The sequence below is a fragment of the Strix uralensis genome, chromosome Z (genome assembly GCF_047716275.1).
Source record: "Strix uralensis isolate ZFMK-TIS-50842 chromosome Z, bStrUra1, whole genome shotgun sequence".
In the NCBI taxonomy this organism is placed as follows: Eukaryota; Metazoa; Chordata; class Aves; order Strigiformes; family Strigidae; genus Strix; species Strix uralensis.
The window spans coordinates 82,094,955-82,111,299 of record NC_134012.1 but is presented as its reverse complement, the minus strand read 5'-3'; the positions used below and the strand labels follow the sequence as shown (position 1 = coordinate 82,111,299).

Genomic DNA, 16,345 nt, shown 5'->3' with positions numbered 1-16,345 from the left:
GGAAACAGATAATCAGATGCCATCGTGAACAGGGTCACAGTTTTGTAGATAATTATGCAAGCCAGCAGATAGAAGAGAACCGCAAATGGTTGTTCTTCCTGCTGTTCGCAACCAAAATGTGGGAAGATGGGGTGCATCAGGTAGCATGTAAAATCATTTGTCACTCTTGAACTTCATATTAGGCTTTTCCAGAGCCAGTAGGACTAAGCTAACTGGTGTTTATGAATTGCAGTTGCTGCCTCTTAATACCACAGGTTACTTAAGTTTTATTAGGTCAGTCTGTGGAAAGCAGTTTCCCCTCAGCTGACAGATTTTTCGGAAATTTTCTTTTACTTTGGTAAACTCATCACTACAAATGTGAATGCGTTTTGACTGGTTAAGCTAGATTTTTTTTCTTTGCCTTCTTATTCTTAAAAAAGGTAAGTGGAAGATGAACGGAAGACAAAGTTCCTTTTTAAAATTTATGTTAACTTTTTGTAGAAGTATATGATCTTTGCTAGGGCACACATCTCCTTTAAGTTAAACATACTGCATATTTATTGAAGTTGTAAATTGCCACATCAGTGACCTGATACCTGTAGTAGCAAATCTGAAACCAGTGACTGTTGAGGATCTCGGCTAGCTTCTAAGTGCAGATATAGATACCATTTGTTTTTTTGCATTTCAGCATTCTCTGAGTTCATCCAACCTAGAAGGAGCAATATTATTTTCTCAAATGTATTATACAGTTATAGTGTTAGCAGGCTAGCTCAGGTCCAAAAGAATCATTGCACAGTATGGGGTTGAACACATGGTGAGTTACCTTTCCCCCACTGTCCATTTGTGTTTTTTGCAGAGCAATTCCTGTAGCAGCGCTATGATCCTAGTTTGGGGAGGGCCAGTTTCTAAATTTTTAAGTTAGTATTTGCTTGAGAGTTTAAATATTGTTTTGTTGAATGGGGATGCCTTGGTACAACTGTGCAGGGTTTTTGTTTATTTTTCTGTGTTCAGTTCAGAAAGAAGACAAAAGGCTTAGGGGAAGAAGAGAACTTGGAGTTACCAGCCTGAAGTAAAACTAAGGATGGTTACAATGGTAGGACCCTACTATATTAGAGAGAGTAAATGACTGAAAAGTTCAGTCATTCAGAACTAACTTCAGACGGTGGTAGTTGCATGCGAGAGAAATCGAGATAGATTTTTTTCCTTTTAAGTCTCGGATTACAACTGGAGCATTTGTGGAACCAAAACTGGAGGTATTTTCATCGGCAAAGCCTGCTAAAGCAGGATTTTGCCACCCACAGTGGCTTCTGGTTTTGTTTTTGCAACTGGTTTTGGGGCAAAGCAGTTAGCTAGATTGGTAATTAATTTGTGCTTAAAATAGCTACTTACTGTTGTCTCTTAAAAGTAACCCCGCAGAAGGGGTTTTTGTAGGTTTTGCAATCATGCCAGGATGGCTCAGGATAATCCTGTTATCAGTATAAATATACAGTCTTTTTTGGTATTTCTGAGAGAGATCTGCTTATTCATGTGGTAACTGTATCATTGAAGTGTGGAAAAAATGTGTGCTGTTAATTACTGTTTCACTAAAGGCATTTCTGTGTCTTACAGATTATCAAGCAGTCACTTGCGTTTTTATTTGATGAGGTTTTTCATAGAAATTCATAATGGCGACTGTCACAGACAGCTAAATGTACTTATTTCCCCCTTATGAGGAAAAAAGTGAGAGACCTTTTAAATATCATCAATGTGTTCTGTTTGCCCTTTTTGTAAAGCGGTTCTTTGTTTCCTCTTTGGAAACTCATTCATTCAGCTTATTTCTGGAAACACTGATAAACAGATGAAACAGTCAGTGGACCAAGTGGTGTAAAATATGTCCTGTAGTGTATCTGATTTGTGTAATTATGAAAGATACTTCATTGTTGCTTTGCAAGTTGCCTCTTGCATCTTTGTTAGCTTGTAATGTCCCTCAGAGTTAGTTTCAGACAGTATTTGCCATCTTGTATTCTGTGTGAAAGCTTTGTACACGTTTTCCATGAGAGGCTGGAAAGCAGGAAAGTTACGTGCAAAATTTGTTCCTCTCTCTGCATGGGAACAGTTTTGAAAATGTAAATATTTTTCTCCCACTATAAGAGAGAACAGAGAGAGTAACCCTTACCAAATGTACATCTTGCTCAACACTACGTGCCATAATGCATCAATGACAGCTCTCACATCTCTGGTTAGACAGAGCTTCCAAGTCTTAACAGTAATTAAAAAAATGTGAAAAAACCTTGTGAATATCAATTCCAGACACTAATCTTCCTCCTCTCCAATCTTGTATCTTTCTAGTTTATGTAGGCAAGAAATGGTAGGACTAGTAAATGCTGGTTGTGTTAAGGAGAGACTCCACTCTGAAGTTGTTGTCAGTTAAACAGGGCACAGTGTATAGCTGCTATAATTTTCAGATAGATCTTTACTAAATTATTTCTGTAGTAAATTGCTTATGGTCATGTTCTTGATTTTTAACATTATCAACTTAAACCAATCATTCCTTTGCAACCCAAATCTTGGAAAACTTGAAAGGATGCTACTGGTAAGTTGGTTTAAAATTTCTCAAGAAGTGAAGTGGTTGCAAGCACACAGAGTAGGTCATTAATTTCTGAGAACTTTAGTTGATATATCCAGGCTGTTCTCATGTATCCAACCAGTTCCCATCCAGAGTTATGGATAAAACAGCTCGCAAAATTGTTCTGTTTTTTTTAAAAAATATTCAGACATAAATCTGTTGTGACTGTCTGTTGAAGATTTGGGGTGTGGGGACTGCCCTCTTTGACGGGCTGAGGAGGAGGATTACTTGCAGAAAGGAGGCTGGGAACTGGTAAGGTAGTTCTCCAACAACAGTAAAGTCATGGACACAGCTTGTGTTTGACTTCTTGATGCCTATTCAAGGCAGTCTTTCTCATCAACTTTTGTTGCAGCTCTGATCAATTAGGCTTTTGCCCAGTCTTCTGCTTGACTAGTTGGTAGCTCTTTCTTTCTCTAATATGGAGCTTTTTCTCTGGAGACCGAGAACTTGAGGCAGATGATTGCATACCCTAGCTTGTCAGAGAGAAGACTGATGAGTTGTTATAGGAGGATCTATGGTAGAGGGTGAGCTAAATGTCATGCACATACTTTACAGTATTCTTAAGAAAATAAGAAAAGTAATCATTCTGGGAGCTGGTGGCACAGGGCCTGAGTAGAGAAAGGGATTGCAAGAGGAGCAAACTGTCAAGGAGAAGATCTAAGTTAAACTGATTTGCCTCCTTCTTCTTAGCAGCAATCAAAATCCAGGATAGCTGAACACTTTGTACTGTGTAGGCTTTTTGAGAGCAAGTTAGGAAACAAAGGCCCACCTTTTCTATTTTCCTATCAGTAATGTATCCCATCTTTCCCCCCCTCCTGTTTTTCCCTTCCCTCCACCAGGTGTCTTTAGATAACTTCTAACTGCCTCTTCAGTAATCATGCCAATCTTTATAATTTGCCAGAAAAGGCTTGAATGTCTACTCATGTTTTGTGTGTACTTAGTATAGAAGAACAACTGTGGTTTGCTATAAGGTTTCCTAATGCAGCTGCAAAATCTGTATGTTGCTACTAGGAAAATGAAGCAAGGACATCTGGGTGATTGCTGCCTGTTAGATGCGAGTCTGTTGACAGCCTGGGGTAGTCTCTAGAGACTAATGCATGTTGCAGAATTCACTGGCTGTGCTGAAGGTATACTACAGTAAATCCACTATAGATCTCTTTAATTTGGAGAAGCAACTGTTCCGGTTTTCAAAAACAAATAAGCTGATCTCAGAACTTTTTATTTTGAATGTAGTATTGCCTAAAGAACAACACTGAGAAAACAGGAATTTCTGAAACTTGGAGAAAAATGTGTTTATGAGATGAAGGAACAGGAACAATTCACAATTTTTGCCAAAACAGGATTTGTATTTTAACTGTTTGGTCTTAATAGAATGATCTTATTTTCAAATTGTAAAATGATGATCATGTGTTCAAAATAAAAATTGCCACATCAGCAACTGGCTCAAATGCTGCCTTTCAAATAAGTCTGCTTTATATAATCTTGGAAATAGTTTGGCGGTTTTAGTTCATTTTTAAATCACTCCTTCTTCACAGTTGAACTGTGCTGATTTTAAAAAAGCCATTAAAGTGAATCCGCAAGAATTGTTTGGTCTTTCTTGGCATGTTCTGTACCTATATTATAGTTGTATAAAGTTCATTGTTTTCTCACTTCATGATAGGATTTAAGTGACTGTGTGACCCTATTTTATTCTTTCAAATAGTTGATAATCTTGCAAGCACACAGCTAAATTATGCCTTAAAGCTATGTAACATTGTCAGGAATGGAAAGAGGAATTCACAGTGTGATCAGAGCAGTCACAGCAGCATTTTGCCAGATTTCTGCTGATCTGTAGATACACTGGTGACTGTAGCCAGCTGGTGGGTGTATTCCAGCTGCTTACTTGATGGCTGGATACAGCAGTGGATGTTGCTGTAGGAAAGAATCTGACCCACCGTTAACTGACACTGGCATAATTGCTGTGCTGTTCTTTAGTAAATGCCATTCTTTAAATGGCATTGTCTGTTGTGCTTAGCAGGCTTTTTAGGGAGTGGTCCTTTCTCTTTCCTAGAACAACTCATATATTTAGAAAAACAGACACATAATCCTTTTATTAGGTCTAAGGAAAAAGCCTTGTTAAACATTGGTTACCATCAGCAGCAGAAGTTCTCTCATCCTTTGGTGTATCAGACCAGAGACAGCTGTAGAATCTTGAGCTTTCCTCTGTATGCTGCAGCTCAGCTGTTGACATCATACTTATTGACACTTTTCTGTTAGTATAAATCCATTTGCAGTAATTTCAGAACTGATGGTGTTATTTCAAATACACATTTCATGATCTAATTTAAGAGGTATTTCTGTTATGTGGTACATGACTTGAGGTGAAAGCCTATGTGTGTATTCTCACAGATGTAAGCTAGAATGACTGAGTCTCTGGCCATGGAAAGCAAAACATTAGTGTATGTGATTTATCTTAAACCTGTTTTACATGTATTCATGTTGGTACTTCCTTAGTATAAACATATGCTGAAGGCTTCTTGACGAGACACGTAATCTAAATTCAAGACAAGTGGTATACCCATCAAAATAGCTCCTTGTATAAAACACTGCATCATGATTTATTTGGTATGTTCTTATATGCTGCAATTAATATTTTTTAACTGGACGGTACTCTTGGATCTTTTTCAGGGTTCAGCTGATCCTTTAAACAGTGCATTCCACCTGACGTACAACATGGTATTGAACTTGCTTCGAGTAGAGGAAATTAACCCTGAATACATGTTAGAAAAATCCTTCTATCAGTTCCAACATTACAGAACTATTCCAGAAATAGTAGAAAGTAAGTATTACTGTATGTTGTACTTACAAGAGTCGGTATAAAAGGTGCTGCACTGTGAGATTAGGTAGTTACACTTCATCACTCTTAGAAGAGTTTATACCTGTGCAGTTCTTGCCTTCCCTGCCAACAGTTGCCACTGCACCATTTCCTGTTATGTTATAGTTTCAGGAAGAGTAATTTCCTCTTGTTCTTAGGACCTTTATTGATATGCACTGTCAATCTATGAAGAGAGCTTTCCTCACTGAGTCAGACAAGAATGGTTGTTTTGCCAGCATTCTCCTGGCAAAACTGGCTGCTCGTGGCTTGGATGGGCACACACTTTGCTGGGTAAAAAACTGGCTGGATGGCCGGGCCCAGAGAGTTGTGGTGAACGGAGTTAAATCTGGTTGGCGGCCGGTCACGAGTGGTGTCCCCCAGGGCTCGGTTTTGGGGCCACTCCTGTTTAACATCTTTATTGATGATCTAGATGAGGGGATCGAGTGCACCCTCAGTAAGTTTGCAGATGACACCAAGTTGGGTGGGAGTGTTGCTCTGCTCGAGGGTAGGGAGGCTCTACAGAGAGATCTGGACAGGCTGGAGCGATGGGCTAAGGCCAACTGTAGGAGTTTCAATAAGGCCAAATGCCGGGTGCTGCACTTGGGCCACAACAACCCCCAGCAGCGCTACAGGCTTGGGGAGGAGTGGCTGGAGAGCTGCCAGTCAGAGAGGGACCTGGGGGTGTTGACTGACAGCCAGCTGAACATGAGCCAGCAGTGTGCCAGGTGGCCAAGAAGGCCAATGGCATCCTGGCTTGTATCAGGAATAGCATGGCCAGCAGGGACAGGGAAGTGATCTTACCCCTGTACTCGGCACTGGTGAGGCCACACCTCGATTCCTGTGTTCAGTTTTGGGCCCCTCACTACAAAAAGGACATTGAACTACTCGAGCGTGTCCAGAGAAGGGCAAGGAAGCTGGTGAAGGGTCTGGAGCACATGTCGTACGAGGAGCGGCTGAGGGAACTGGGGGGGTTTAGTCTGGAGAAGAGGAGGCTGAGGGGAGACCTCATCGCCCTCTACAACTACCTGAAAGGAGGTTGCAGAGAGCTGGGGATGAGTCTCTTTAACCAAGTAACAAGTGATAGGACAAGAGGGAACGGCCTCAAGTTGTGCCAGGGAAGGTTTAGACTGGATATTAGGAAGCATTTCTTTCCAAACGGGTTGTTAGGCGTTGGAATGAGCTGCCCAGGGCAGTGGTGGAGTCCCCATCCCTGGAAGTGTTTAAGAGTCGGGTTGACATAGCGCTGAGGGATATGGTGTAGTTGGGAACTGTCAGCGTTAGGTTAATGGTTGGACTAGGTGAACTTCAAGGTCTTTTCCAACCTAGATGATTCTGTGATTCTGTGTTGTCACATTGCTAAAGTGTAGTACATGAAGAAAGAAAAACAATTTTTAAATTCTTGCAGCTTGTTAGAGGTGCAGAGAAGTCTTACTCCTTCTTGATATGCAGAAAGAAGCTAAAAGAAGCATGATTTTAATATCTCATTACAATCTCTAAAAAAGAACTTGGGCACGCTGTATTCAGAGTAGTATAGGAAAAAATGTTTCATTAAAATACAAAGCAAAATTCAGAGAGGACTGAGACATTATTTGCACTCCACTGAGTAACTAGATTTTGAGCCATGATCTTTAAATAGTGTGTTTTCATGAGCCAAAGATAGTTTCCAAAGATCTCAGCCAGTGTTTGAGAGTGAGGCCTCTTTCAAAACTTAACCCAGAAAAATCTTAAGAACACAAGGGGTAACTTCTTCCTTTGCCACTGTTGAATGAGCAGTTCATCTGTTCATTTGTTAACTGAATATTAAGAGAAACAATGTGTAGCTTTGATAGATGTGCTGAGGGGAAGGGTTTCGATTCCCTTTGCACTTTCTGTTAGTTTGCAGGTGCAGTATTTAAGACTGTAGTAGTCAAATATAGTATGTATTTCCTGAGAGTCTCGCTGTTCCAACTGGCATGCCTAGATCTTCATTTTGGCATTCCAGCATTGCTATTTCAATAGAGAGAGAAATGGAGCTGGAGAACTTTTTTCATATTTCATGGACATTTTTTGTTTATGCACCATACTGGGTATTAAAATTTTGTAATCGCTTCAGCTGCAATTAAAAACACAAAGGAGAGAAATGGTTGTTTAGATCAAGTTGGAAATTATGCTATGAGTCTGGATTGCTAGCTTTTTTATTTAAAAAGTTGGCAGTTAAAAATAGGGAGCACTTCCCTGAACTGTCTCTGAAGCAGGATCCCAGTGAAGTGGGATTTCTGAGTCACCCATATGCATTCAAATAGCATGCAGGAGGGTGAGTTGGTAGAGAGGAAAAAGAGATCTTTCTAATTTGTCCATTGTTTATGTTTACTAATGCTGTTATCAGTGTGAGAGAACAAAGCATGTTGCTTATAATAAAAACTGATTTGCTAAATAAGGCGTAAAAATGTTGAAGGAAGAAAATAGTGATTTCCAGCTGATGAAATCAGAGCCTAAAACAGGTTGGGAAGAACACTTTCTAACAACTTCCCACTTGTTGGAAGACATCTTGTTAGAAGATGTCTTTGAGCAATCTTATTTTCGTAGGAGGAGGTAGAAGAGCACTGGTAGACAGTGAATACCCTCCTACAAATCATTGCAAGTTTTTGTGGGACTTCTGTGCAACCCTGAATTAGTGATTCCTGGACAATTGGGGATCTAGCCTTCTTTGTTTTCTGAAGCTTGTTTATTTAAAACAAAATATTTTCTAGTATTAATACTTAATTTCCTATAAATAAAATTTAATGCACACACTTACAGATTTCTAGCTTTCCAGAGAACAGATTATTGTAAATAGAAAATGAATGCCAAAAATGGTGACAAAATACTGGTTCTGTAGATCTGAAGGTGAAACATTGATTTTTAAATCTGAAGTTACTCATTACCATGAGATTTTACTTTTTATTATAGGAGTGAATAATTTGGAAGGGCAGTACAATAAAATAGCAATTCCCAATGAAGAAAATGTGGTCATATACTACAAAATCCGACAGCAGCTTGCAAAACTGGGTAAAGAGATTGAAGAATATGTTCACAAACCAAAGTATTGTTTGCCCTTTCTACAGCCAGGGAGACTCGTAAAGGTAACTTGATGTTTGGTTTATTTTGTTTTTATTTCAAATCACTATCTATCCATGAAATTTGCTGGGTTGGTGTCTGCTGGTTTACCATCTTGAAATACTACATGCGTTGCACTAAGCAACAATTTTGACTTCTGTTATGTTTCTTTGTTAAACATTCAACAATGAATTAAAAGAAACACTGTTTCCATGATAAATAGTAGTCCATGATTGGTGTTGTAAATATCAAATAGAAAAAGATATGCTTGCTAGGATGTGATTGCACATAGTTTATGTTATAATGTCTTGTAATATTTTCAGGTGAAGAACGAAGGTGATGACTTTGGATGGGGAGTGGTTGTTAATTTCTCCAAAAAATCAAATGTTAAGGTAAAATATACATTCGGTCCATTAGAAACAATTATTTTTCTGAAAATAAGATAAAGCTCCTATTTTCTTTGTAGTTCTCAAAGGCAAAAAAATTTTCCTTTCACCTCAGATTTACAAAACGCTCAGGCCTTCCTGAAGTAAAAGAGTAAAGAAAAAACTATGAAAGGTGGGACAAACCCTAAATCCTGTGTTCATTTTTTAACTTTTGACATATTTATGGAGGAAATGCTTTGTTGTGTCTGGGATAAGTAGTTCAAAAGTGCACTTGGTACTACAGATGTTTCAAACTAATTTGTTTCTGAGACATCCCCAACAGCACTACTCTAAGCGGTTCATGGGAAAGATACTATCTTATCTACTCAGAAAATCTATAGAAACTGTAAGTGAGGGTTGAGAGCGTAGGGAGACTGACGTCTGACTGTGTGTAGAAGGTTATCTGAAACTGGGGAATTGTGTCTTGGGTCCTGAGCTAGTGCATGAAACATGGGATTGCTTGTCCTGAGACGTTGCTGTAGAGTTGAGAGTTGGGAAGTTAAAATACAAAGAGAGCAAAACAATAGAAATGCATTCAGGGAAGTCTGGAAGAAAATACAGAGGGCAGTGATGCAATAGAAGCCAGATTTGTTTTTCCTTCCAAAAATCCATTTTTATAGTTGGTCTCCACATAACCCCAGAGATGATGTTTTAGTCTCCCTTTCAGAAATGTTTTGACAGGCTGGTTAAATTAAAACCTAAGTTTAAAGTGTATTTTTCTGTGGTGGCATTTTTGCTATAATTTTGGCTGGAGAGCATTGGCATTAATTACTAGGTCTAAATGAGACGTTGTCTTTGTCAAGTTCTGGTGGTGACTGTACGTTGTGGCACCTTTTGGTGCTTCTCTAATATATTCATTAAAGAGAATATGAGAAAAATGTGTGCATACAGAATTTATTAAAAGATACTTTGTTTTCATTTTCCATCTTCCTTTTGAAAGTCACATTTCTTTTTCAGGTTGAAAAGCTGGACTGTTACTCCTATTGCTTAAACTTTTGCTTGCAGACTGCCTTTTTCTTAGAGCCACATGAGCAGCAAAACAGATTTCCCTCTCACCCTGGCCTTCTATGTAAAATTGCCAACCTCTGTGTCACTGGAGGCATTTCTTCTATCTGTGTCATATTTTACCCACATATATATTTGCCTTCTCTATCTGGCCGGTCTCACTGTTGTATAAAGCCTTTAGGTTTGAATATTAGCTTTGAAATTACAGTCAGTTCTGCAGGGTATGGCTCTGGCTCCAGCAACCCTTTTTTCATTAAGTCATTCTAGCAGCTGGGTTGAATTTTTCCTTCTGAGCTCTGTGGAAAGAATGACAATAGATGCTGAAAATTATGGAATAGACTTAAAGCTATATAACTTTTAAAATTGGTATGGAAAGACTAGTTTCTATGAGGAAAGGCAAAACAAACGACTTAGAGTCTGTTATTTACCCATTTTAACGTGCTTATTCAACGTATTTTTGTCCTGGGATATATACAGATACATTTCCCCATGTTCAATGTAGTAGTATACTTAGTATTGGAAATATGTCACTATTATGTCATGCCTTTAAACCTTCATCCACTTCTAAGCTGTGACAGTTCTTTGGCTTTGCTTTTAGAAATTACATTGAATTCAGTCTATATTACTAGTTTTTCTTTAGTTGTAAATTTTTCTTCACTGTGTCATGGTTTCTAATGAAGTCCTCTTTCTAGTGAGGAATATATAATTAAGATTGACATTTAAGGTTACAGTATGTCTGTATTTGAGTAATTCTTTAGTCATTGCATTGTGAAAGCAAAAGCATGAGTCATTGTCAGTTATGTTCATTGCTAATTATATTTACATGTTTTTCCAGCATAATTTCACAAAATTGTTCCACAAAATTGTGAATGCAAATAGCACTTTATCCTGAATTACAGTAGACAGAAGAATTTATTTCAAGCAGTGGTGTTTGCTATATATTGTACAGTACAGTAGGCAGCAAAGTAACTATTTGCTTTGGAATTCATAAAAAAACCCAAGTATTTTTGAGTAAGAAATTTTATTTCCACTAGATTGTGCCAGCAGTATGCTAGTTTAATTGTTGTGCTGTTTATAGTCCATGTTGTCATCTGATCCCTGATTCTAGACATCAGATTTTGTCTGTTAACAGTTACTGATACTAAAATTCGAGATGCTGAAATTTGGTCTTCCTTATTTAGCATAATTATAATCCTTACATATTAAACTTACATTTATGTACTTGCCTGTTCATGTGTATTTATGTTTACTACATAAGCATTATTTTTGCTGTGTCATGGTCACTGAATTTTCAGTGAGTCTGATGTTATCAATCTGGGAATCTGAATTTATCTGTGTCACATTTCTTGATTTGCAGATATGATCAGCTGTTTTACCTTGTTTTGTTTCCAGGCACATAAAGTAAAAGATGTTTCAGGGCAAATATAAAATCCTTGGAATACACCTAATCAGGCAATAATCTGCCAAAGAGGGCAGAAATTTATCCTTGAAGCATGTGAATTGATGTGACATGAACCAAAGGATCATTCAAACTTGATATGAAGGAGATGTCTGTGACTAACAAATTTTTACAGGGTGTTCTAGTCTCCTTTTACTGTTGCATATAAAACCATGGATGTTCCTGTTCAAGGGTTCAGCACCTAAAATGTTATAGAAAACCCATTGAAGGAAACATACACATTCAAAAAGCAGTTCTAGATTAAGTCATGTCTGGTCAGCATTGTCTAAAAGCCATTGGTATATGTAAACTTATAGAGAGTAATATTAACAGCAAATGTTAATTAAATGTATACTCCTTTATTAATAGGTTTACAGTACAGTTAGTTATAGAAATACTTTTTTCCTCTCATAATTTTCTAGACATCTCCAATTCTAGTATTTTTTGTAGCATATATGTGCAGCTATGAGTTTAGTCTCTTCTTCATTCAAGTCAGCATTATGCTTTTTGTGACTTTGGCTGGATACTGATTTGGTATAGGTGGATATTATTTTAAAATTCTAATTTGGAGAGCAGCAGTCATATGGGTTTTGTACATTGCTGTGAGTGCTTTCTGCAAATGTAGCATAGAATTCAGAGGAGCAGCTTCTTCCCCAGCAAGTAACTGCATTTCTTGAAGTTATGTATCTTGTAGAACAGGATAACCCTGTTTTTCTGTTTAGTTTACTATGGCAGTTTCTCATAGTACTTCTGAGAATCTCTTAGAAATGCTAGCTGGCCTCACCCTGCTTTGCATGCAGCAAAAGAAAATAGTGTGTTGTAATGAAAAATATTGCCCAGTAAAACCGAACTGAGTTAATATGGGATTTTGAAAAGAGTGTTCTCTCATCATCTCTCTTGTATTTGGAAGCAGACAAGCTTGCACGTAGTATTTTAAAAGTTGATGTCTGCCTTCAGTGTTAGGCCTATAGCTTGTTTCTATTCAAAGTCGTAAAAAGATTTGCTTGTAGTAGGAGTGTATTTCAGCAACCTTAGTGCATACTGATCCAGTCAAATAACTAACGGCAGGGTTTTTTTAAGCAGTATATAACAAAGGTTAGGCTTTGTGAACAATAGTCTTTAACCACCATATCTGCATGTTTGTGTTCTTTAAGTGAATGTCAGTTGTTACATATGCAGTTTTGGGTATATAAAGATGTGGCCTGTAAGATGCAGCTCCTGCTTTGCTGCAGATACAAGCTGTTATGCTTGAAAGACTTTTCTGTGGTCCTTATTGTGGGGAAAAACTTGAACTTGCAAACCTGCAAATGAAAGAGATCCCCCAAATTTTGTTTCTTTTTTTAAAAAAATGGCAAAGTTCAGCACTGCTAGCTAGCATGATGCAAGTATTTTGCATTACAGTTACAAAAGATGTTGTAATTGGAAAGAGCTACATCTAGAAGAAAAGGCAGAAATACCTAAAGCTTCAAGTAGACTTCCGGCTACTCTGGTGAGGGAGGATGGGGAAGGAGTAATTTTTTCAAGTGTATTTTTCTATGTGAGGGATCTTTCAATCAATATTGATTCAGTAGTTTTTAGGATATACTGCATCACTGAGTTGATACACTCTGAAGAGCAGTAGCTCATTTCATACCTGTAATATTGAATAAAATCATGCTTTTTCCTTTCATTCTTGCTTGTATTTTAAAATAACTGTTATGGACTTCTTTCTTCTGTGTCCTCAACAGCCAAATTCTGGTGAATTGGACCCACTATACGTAGTTGAAGTGCTACTGCACTGCAGCAAAGAGAGTTTGAAGAATTCTGCTACTGAGGCTGCAAAGCCAGCCAGACCTAATGAGAAAGGAGAGATGCAGGTTTGTTACACATCTTTATTCTCAATAGTTTGTTATAACTATTCTCAAAGATTCTATTTCCAAAATATTTGCAAACTGTGGTAAAAAGAGGATTGATGCATTAAGAGAAAGGAGCTGTACACCTAACTCCGCTTTCTTAAACAGTGGCTGATTTCACTGAAGAGGAAACATTTAAGTGTGAACAAAATACTTGAGTGAATTTGTTACCATATAAGAAGTGCTTTGAAAATTAGTTACTGTTGTGTTCTATATTTCAAATCAGTAGATGAAAGACAATAGTAGTAATGTAAACAATGTTATGAAAACAACCTGCGTAAGTGGTAAAATCTGCAGATAAACTAGTATCTATAAGCTGTTTTTTCTTGGATACTTGTGCAGGATTTTGTGGGTAATATGCATTTGTTCTTGTAGATCAAGAATTTAGTTAGAATTTTTATAATCCTTGAGTAATAAATTTTAGCAATGCTGTTTGGCAGATACTTTTCTGAGCAGTATCTTCTGTCTCTGGGAGCAGAATTCTTTTTTTACTTCTTTTTCACACCCCTTCAGCTTTGTGAGGCTATCTCATTCTAAAATTAAATGGACATTTTTATTAAAAGCATTCACATTATTTAAATTTTTCAATTTGAAACCCTATACCAAGACAAAGAATTATAATTTTCAGACCAGACAGTGGTTTATGTGGTCTGCATGGTTTTTTCACAAAGTCAGTTTAAAGCTTGAGTATTGATTGTCTTCATGATTTTGATACTTACAAATATACATTTACTGATTTGATGTTCTCTATTGTTAGCATTCCTAGTTAAGTATATGACAAAAATTTGTCTGATTTGGATCCTAAAACGTATTCCAGTAGATAAGAGGCAAGGTAATAGAAAAACAGAAAACTTTTTTTCCACTTGTGGCCTCTCTCCAGATTTAACTGAATACAGAATTTTCCCATTTGGATAAACCTACTTTTCTTCTTTATTAATACTTTATCTCATTACCCACATTTTCCTGCTTCCTGATATTCCTTTACCTACTGCTCTGTCCTTGTGTACTTAGTTCTCCTAGTAAAGTTTTGCTATGGAACATTAATAATAAATATTTTTTCACTGATTTATCAGTTACTGCACTGTCTTTGATAGGTTGTTCCTGTTTTGGTACATCTTCTCTCAGCTATCAGCAGTGTCCGACTTTACATACCGAAAGACCTGAGGCCTGTTGACAACAGGCAAAGTGTGTTAAAATCTATACAAGTAAGTTCCACTAAGCTGTGTAAACTCTCTGCTCTGATTAGTGAGGTACTCTTGAACCCAGGACAACTTGTACTAAAGAAATTTGTCTAAAGCTTGTGTCACATCTTCACCTCATTCTTAAAAGGCTTGGAAGCCACAAGTTATGTCAATTGTTTCTCCTTGTCAACAGTCATTTTAAACTGATTTTGAAAACTTCTGAAACATTGCATAACAAACTTACACCGGTGCCTTCTGTGTCCCTATAGTTGAGACAGCTGATTTGTAGAAGTATAGTTTATTTTACTGTTACTAATCTTACAGAAAAATATTTTTTTCCTTTTAGGAAGTACAGAAGCGATTTCCTGATGGAGTACCATTACTAGACCCTATTGATGACATGGGCATCAAAGATCAAGGACTGAAAAAAGTAATCCAAAAAGTAGAGGCATTTGAGCATAGGATGTATTCACATCCTCTTCACAATGATCCCAACTTGGAAACTGTATACAAACTTTGTGAAAAAAAAGCACAGGTAAAAATACAACCAAAACACTATATTTAGCTGAAGAGAGAGACAGTAATAGTTCCCTTCTTACTTGTTTTTATTTGCAAAGCCCAAATAATCCTTTTTAAATTAATAAGCACATTATTGAACCTCACTAACAAACTGGCTGACTTGGTGGCATGCCCTTGATTGGTACAGATGGGACGTACATGTGAAAAAAAAAAAAATCTTAAGAAAAAGTCATCAGGGACTAAAAGTTACAGAGGTGCTGCTAGAGTCTTTTTCACTGAATAGACATAGCACAATACAGTGTAGGTAAATTCTTCACAGATAATTGAAACTGATAATTTTTAACATGCTTGTGCAGAGCTAAGTTGAATTGATGGGGATTATTAGTTTGAGGAGTGTACCATACAAATGTGTGCTGCTGCTTCCTGAGCTGACTCCCATCCGGGAAGCAATACACTTAATTATTTTGTATAGAGTCGTACCCTGCTAGACCAAAACTGGTTGTGCACAAAAACATCTCTCCTGTTTCTATGCTGCTCCAGAAAACAGGTTCTCCAGGAGCCACTTCACAGAAGTGAGGTAGTTCTGTTACAGGCAGCACAAAATTGCATGTGGCAAGATCTGATGGACCAAGCAGACTTCTGCGAGGGTGTCTGCACTGTACACCCCGCTATCAGGATGCTGACAGTGACTGATAAACTGCAAGACACTGGAGAAGCTCTAATAGCAGGAAGCAATGCCTTCAGGTTACATTTGATGCAATGGTTACTTAGCTGAGACTTAGTACAGGTCTCAGAAGATGAATGTTCATTTCTCAACCAAAGATTTCTTCTGTGTTTTTTTGGTGAGGGCCAGTTGGGTTTTTTTGCCCCCACTCTGGGTAAGTAGCTTACCTTCCCAAACATGCCAGAGTTTCCTATGAGTAAATGAAGCTGTTTTGTTTTGAGTTTCTTTCAAATTTGTTTTAAACCTTCCTCTTAGCAGAGTTAGGACTAGTGTGTCCATATACTATAGTTCTGAGGCCTTTATGTAAATTAAACAATGTGTTAAAACAGTTGCATCTGTTAAACCAGTAACGTAATTTCTCTCCTTCTGACCCCCAAGATTGCTATGGATATTAAAACAGCAAAGCGAGAACTGAAAAAAGCCAGAACTGTCTTACAAATGGATGAACTCAAATGCCGCAAGCGTGTTTTGAGAAGACTGGGATTTGCCACATCTTCAGATGTTATTGAGTTGAAAGGACGGGTGGCTTGTGAAATCAGCAGGTAATTGTGCAAAGTGATTATTGTCAAGAATACACACTTTACTGTCCTTGCTGAAATTAGTATGCCATGTTTATATTTTACAGTTCTGAGACTGTTAAAAGATTCT

At 37.6% G+C, this 16,345-nt stretch overlaps 1 protein-coding gene across 2 annotated transcripts in view; it reads left to right on the top strand.

The window, feature by feature from the left end:
* The window catches only part of MTREX (Mtr4 exosome RNA helicase), a 46,484-nt gene that overhangs the window by 21,260 nt on the left and 8,879 nt on the right, over positions 1–16,345 (top strand). The window contains exons 16-22 of one of the 2 annotated variants that reach the window (XM_074855081.1): positions 5,252–5,402; positions 8,367–8,539; positions 8,837–8,905; positions 13,109–13,237; positions 14,368–14,478; positions 14,801–14,989; positions 16,076–16,239. In XM_074855081.1, coding sequence (XP_074711182.1) covers positions 5,252–5,402; positions 8,367–8,539; positions 8,837–8,905; positions 13,109–13,237; positions 14,368–14,478; positions 14,801–14,989; positions 16,076–16,239 — 986 coding nt within the window. The other variant, XM_074855082.1, reaches the window with a different exon arrangement.